Source organism: Orycteropus afer, unplaced genomic scaffold (genome assembly GCF_000298275.1).
Source record: "Orycteropus afer afer isolate SDZICR_OR568_19922 unplaced genomic scaffold, OryAfe1.0 scaffold00069, whole genome shotgun sequence".
In the NCBI taxonomy this organism is placed as follows: domain Eukaryota; kingdom Metazoa; phylum Chordata; class Mammalia; order Tubulidentata; family Orycteropodidae; genus Orycteropus; species Orycteropus afer.
The window spans coordinates 47,928-53,442 of record NW_006921656.1 but is presented as its reverse complement, the minus strand read 5'-3'; the positions used below and the strand labels follow the sequence as shown (position 1 = coordinate 53,442).

Here is a 5,515-nt window from a genome sequence, read left to right as displayed (position 1 = left end):
GGCAGTTCCACTCTGTCCTCTAGGGGCGCTGTGGGTCAGAATGGACTCCAGGCAGTGGGTGTGGTTTGGGCTTTGCTTCTGTGAAGATTGATAGCCTTGGAGACCCTGTGGGCAGTTCCACTCTGTCCTCCAGGGGCAGGTGGATGGGTCCTACAGGAGGGGTGCCAGCAGCAGGCTGGCTGGCAGCCCAGGGAGAGGTGACCTAGGATCTGAGCTCAGCCCGAGCCCCGGACTCTCTGAAGCCACAGAGCAGGGTTCCTCCAGCCACTGAGGGTAGTCCCTCCAGCACTGACTCTCTCCCTGTCTCCGGCCATACCTGACCCACCTCCTCACCAGATGCAGGTGCTCTGGGGGAACCTGCCTTCTGTCCCAACGGTCAGTCCTGGCAAAGAACCCCTCCCTCCCACCACGCCCTCCACCCCCACTGGTGACAGGCACAGAGGTGGCTGGCACGGACCGGAGGGAGGTGGTGGCTGGTGGCCAGAGCAGCCCTCCTGGAGACTGTCCCACGGCTCCCTGTCTGTCTTCAGCTGCCCCGCCTGTGGGCAGAGGCGCCTACTCAGGGAACAACTTCCATCACGAGAGCTGAACACCAGGTGTGTGGGTGGACTGCAGGGCCACTGCGCCTCGGCGGACAGTCGTCAAAGCCAGTGTACTAAGGTGACGTTGGGGTGGCAGGCAGGGGCCCTCAGGACCAGCAGAAACAGGGACTCCCTTGTTTCCGGGAAGCAGAAGAGCATTTATTGAACACTGAGGGGGTGGGGACCCCAACCAATCTTCTCTTTGGATGGTGGTGGCCTGAATGGGTGAGCGGGTGCTGGCCGGGGGCGGAGACAAGGCAGGTGAGAGGGAGCCTGTACCTACGGGTGTGGCCTTGAAGCCTCCAGCCAGAGCCGGGAAGGGAGGAGACCAACTGGGTGTCTGCCCACTAATCCCAGACAAGGAAGCTCCCCTCCAGTCCTGCCCTGGCCTCAACCCCAGGGCCAGGAACCACACGGCAGAACTCCAGGGCTCAGCAGCCCCAAGACTGAGCAGCCGGGCATGGGCAGAGGGAAAGGGGTGGGAAGGTCACCAGAGCAGGGCCTGGAGGAGGGCCAGCCCCAGGCCGAGCAGGAGGCCCCCCGCCAGCGGCTGGCCCGCCCTGTTGCAGAGGTCCGTGTTACAGCAGGAGACAGTGGTGTCCACCTTCATGCCTGCTTGGTGGTCACCCAGAAGGGGCAGGTTGTTCCTGGGGCAGGACGGAAGGCACAGCTTGTTCTCGGCCTTTATTTCCTCAGAGTCTGTGGGAGGGAGGGGTCATGTCAGCAGCCCTGCCCCGAGGCCCCCGGCCCCATGGGAGGAGAGGGACCCTTCCCGTGACAGCTCCTCAGACTTCCCACATCAGAAGCCTGGGAGGGCCAGAAAAGAGCCAGCCCAGGATCTTTGTACCTAAAAGGACACCAAGGACAAGAGAGAATTGGCTTCTCAAGGACCCCAGGGTGACAGCCCAGCAAAGGTGACAGCCAGGCCACCTCTGGCTCCAGCTCTACCTGAGGAGGTGGGCAGCCCTGCTCCCTGCTTCCCAGATGCGGGGTGGGCTCTGGAGGGTGCTATGGGGTGAATAAGGAGCCCTAGTAGCACTGAGCCACTAACTGAAAGGTCAGCTGTTCGAACCCACCAGCTGCTCCTCTGCAGAAAAGACCTGAGACCTGTTCCCATAAAGATTGGAGCTGAGGAAACCCTCTGGGGCAGTCCTACTGTCACATGGGGTCCCCTGAGTCAGAATGGACTCAAAGGCACAAGGGTTGAATGCTGTCCCCCCCAAAGCCACGTTCAAGTCCTCATCCTGCTACGTTATGTTGACCGTGACCTCCTTTGGGAATGGGGGCTTTGCAGGTGTTAAGCTGACACAGGTCATACTGCAGCAGTGCGGGACTTAATCTCATCTGAGTGGTGTCCTGGCTCAAGAGGAGGGGAGAACAAAGACAGAGGGGCAGGGTGCCACCGGACGCTGCAGCCGCGAACCGAGAACGCCTGGAGCCACAGAGGCTGGGAGCAAGGCAGGGACAGCATCTCCTTCAGGGACTCAGAAGGTGCTGTGAGTGAATGACATACATGGCCCGTCCGGCCTTAGAACCTGTGACGCCCACCAGATGACTGGGCGGAGCTATGCAAATGTGAGGTGGCCATGGCCCACCAAGGGGATTGGTCAGCTTGTTGATAATGTAAATAAGGGACCTGGCACCCTTGTGGGTGGGGCCATGCAAATAAGGTGTTTGGAACCTTAATATGGGGATTGGTCAGATTTGCCATCTGCCAGCTCTCACTGCCATTCAGTCGGACCCGACTCATAGCCACCCCTCCTTGGGTTTCCGAGGCAGTATCACTACGAAGTAGATTGTCCCATCTTCTTTCCGAGGAGTGGCTGGTGGGTTTGAACCGCCAGCCTTCCGGTTAGCAGTCAAGTGCCTTAGGCACTACGCCACCAGAGCGCCCAGGCTGAGGCTTAAATGAGCCGTCCCAGAGGCGGGAAAGTGGGGTGTCTCACTACCGTCAAGGAAGAAGAGCCAGGCGTGGAGCGTGTCCTTGGGCCTGAGATCCTTGTGCTGTGTCCCCTTGACCCAGGAGTCAGAGAGAGAGAGCTGTGACCCTTTGCTGAGAAGCGAGAAGCAGCTGACCCAGGAGGCCCGACAGCGCAGTGGGCTTCCAGACCCGTGGGGTGAAAGCTGAGTGCTTCCAGGTGGGGCCTCGCTGGCTGAGTGGGGCTCCTCCAAGCACTGACCAGCAGAGCTAAAAGAGCTTTATAACACGTGCCCGAGGAGGGCAAAGGTCAGGGGTCAAGCGCCGAGGGTCAGAGAGAGTTGTGTCTGTGGGTGTGGTGAGAAGAGGCTGTCCTGTGGGAGGACTGCACCCTGAGTGTCCCTGATCCTGAACTGTAACCTGTTCCCTCCCTAATAAACAACCCCTTAATCCCAAGCGTCCTCTGTGAGTTCTGTGCGGCCTTGTAATGAGTTACCGAACCCAGCGGGGAAGCAGAGAGGCCGGGGACGGCCAGTTGCCCTCTGAACCAGCAGAAAGGTTGAGAGGAGAGGAGCCCTGACTGACCTCAGGGTCATAGGGATCAGCCTTGGGCTGTTGGCCTTGATTCCTGCCCCCATGAAGTTAGAGGGGGGTCAGATACTGCCCCGCCCCATTTTCACAGAAGGAATCAAGACAGTCATGCCCTGCCTCACCCCGTCTTGGACTCCCAGCCCCAGAACTGGGAGACAGTACATTTCTATTGTCACGCGCCCCCCAGAGTGTGGGATTCTGTTACAGCCGCCCTAGGAGGCCAAAACAGAGGGACTGGGAAGTAGCTTTCGTGAAGGACCTGCTGGGTGCCAGTCACGGGACTCATCTCTTCCTGCTGTAACCGATGAAAGCACGTGATACAGGGACAAAGGTGCAGCTCAGGGAGCTGGCTGGGTGCCTGAGGCTCAGGAAGCAGCCCTCCCGGTCCTCACCAGGGCCTGGATGATAGCCCACCATTCCAGAGTCATTTCTTTAGCTAGAAACCATCTGTCTCAAGGTTCTCATCCCAGCTACAGTGTCTCTCTAGCCCCTCACAGGCCACATGCTGCCTCCAGTGAGTAGGTGACAGACTTGGATGGGGGGAGCTGGAGGGGCAGAGCCATGGGCACAGAGAAACCCCCTGCCAAGACTGCCAGGGCAAGAAGTGGGCTCAGCACCCTGCTGTGGCCGGAGAGCGGCTGCTTGTCACAGCAATGGACGCCCCCTGCTTCGGTCCTGGGAGACCAGGTGCCTGGGGTGATCGACCCACTCCCACACTCCCTGCACTCTGTCAAGAGCCGCCACCTTCCCCTTCCTGAACCCCAGAGCCTCTCCCCTACCCCATGGCCACAGAGCAGTTCCTCCTCTGAGAAGCTGGGGCCTCTGCCTCCCTGGAACTGTGCCCGCCGGTCCTCAGGTACTCACTCAAGGAGATGATCACCTCCTGGGAGACGCAGACCCCGGCCGGGTAGTCGCACGTTTCTTCACGGCAGGGGCCCAGGTATGGGGCCGCATAGCACTGGTAGCAGCGAAGACCCTGAGCTGGACGAGGGACGAGGGACGGGGTCAGCCATGGGGACACCCCGGGCAGCACAGCAGACGGACCACGTGGACCACAAGGACCTTGGGCCCCGCTACGGGAGCATCGGGGCCACGTGGTCCAGCCTCACCCCAGCCGTGCCTGTGCCTGACAAAGCGGTCCCCCAGTGAGGTCCCTACGTCCCCCACACGCACACAGCTGGGGGACCGTGTGCTGAAGGAGTGAGGACTGGATGTTGAGGGCCGCCACTGGGCTGAGCACTTCAACCCCATTCTCTGCCCCAGTGGCAGGAGCTACACAGAGCAGCCCCCCTGGGCCCACAGCTGCCTGAGCAAACCCCAGAGCCCAGAACCGCCAACCTGGGCTGCTGTGGGGCTGGATACCACGCTACCCCCACAGTCAAGCAGATGGTGAGGGGCTTGGCTTTGAGGGCTCACATTCATCAGAGTGGAGGGCGTTGGTAGCAGAGGCAGTGGGTCCCCAGGGTCTTGGACGGGGACCAAGGCCAGCAGAAATGGGAGGGCACAGGCTGGAGGGTCTTGGCAGCTGGGACGTGGGGCCAGGCGGCCGTCAAAGAGAGAGGCTCCCGTGACCAAGTGCATGTTAACCCAGCTGGAGCAGCGAGTCCCATTAGGTCCGATAGTCATGGCCACATGCTGTCCAGGGAGACCTGGGACCAAGCTGAGAGGGAAGGCCTGTCCTCACCTGAGGGGCCAGGATGGGTGACCCTGATGGGGGGCTCCCAGAAGTCAACAGGGTTGCAAGGCTGAGGGCAGCAACCCTATGGGACCTCATTTAGTAAGGAGGGGCTGGTGCTTGAGCGGGCAGGTGAGGACCAGTCCTTTCGGGAGCTCACCTGGCCATGGCCCCCAGCCCGGGAAGCCACCGAGGCCCACTCACCTGAGCCAGCCTCGTACACCACGCCAGTCACAGCCAGCCACCAGTCCCTGCCACCACCCAGGGCCCAGGGGAGCACGGCGGGGTCCCCAGACTCCCCTCACCTTCCCCTACTCCTCCAGCTCACCTCTCTGTGTGCACAGCAGGGCCACCAGCAGGGGCAGAGCAAGGGTCTTCATGGCGGGACACAGCCTGGGGAGAGCATCCGGTCTCTCTCCCACCCCGCCTCCGCCTCCAGCCATTCAGAGGCCAGCTCTCTGTCCCCCCATCCACCGCACCCTCCCACCCTTCCTCTGCAACCCTCAGCCCAGAACCCTCCTTCCGGCCCCCTCCTCAGCGCTCCCTCTGGCCAGGTGACAGGGCAAATGGGGAAGAAACAGAAAGGCCGTGAGGCCAGCCGTGGCCTCCCTCTTGACTGGCACCAGAGCGCCATGTGGGCTGTTTGGTCGCGTGCGTCCTGGGGGCCTCTGGGGAGCAGGACTCGGTACAGTCAGTTGTCAGTCGGTCAATCACCCCCCAGGCCTGAGCCCCTCCTTCTCTCAGCAGACA

At 61.5% G+C, this 5,515-nt stretch overlaps 1 protein-coding gene across 1 annotated transcript; it reads right to left on the bottom strand.

Moving 5' to 3' along the window:
* Positions 1-1,068: 1,068 nt before the first annotated feature.
* LOC103196764 (lymphocyte antigen 6A-2/6E-1-like) lies at positions 1,069-5,145 on the bottom strand. The gene is made up of 3 exons (XM_007940554.1): positions 5,094-5,145; positions 3,955-4,071; positions 1,069-1,280 (listed from the first exon to the last, which is right to left on the bottom strand). The coding sequence occupies exons 1-3, from the start codon at positions 5,143-5,145 to the stop codon at positions 1,069-1,071; spliced, it is 381 nt and encodes a 126-aa protein (XP_007938745.1).
* Between the last annotated feature and the right edge of the window lie 370 nt (positions 5,146-5,515).

Excerpts from the sequence above, each read along its gene's own strand:
- LOC103196764 (XM_007940554.1), bottom strand. The coding sequence starts at position 5,145 with ATGAAGACCCTTGCTCTGCCCCTGCTGGTGGCCCTGCTGTGCACACAG. Across the intron at positions 4,072-5,093 it reads CCTGCTGTGCACACAGAGAG|CTCAGGGTCTTCGCTGCTAC; the intron begins GTGAGCTGGAGG and ends TCCCTCGTCCAG. Across the intron at positions 1,281-3,954 it reads GGAGGTGATCATCTCCTTGA|ACTCTGAGGAAATAAAGGCC; the intron begins GTGAGTACCTGA and ends TCCCTCCCACAG.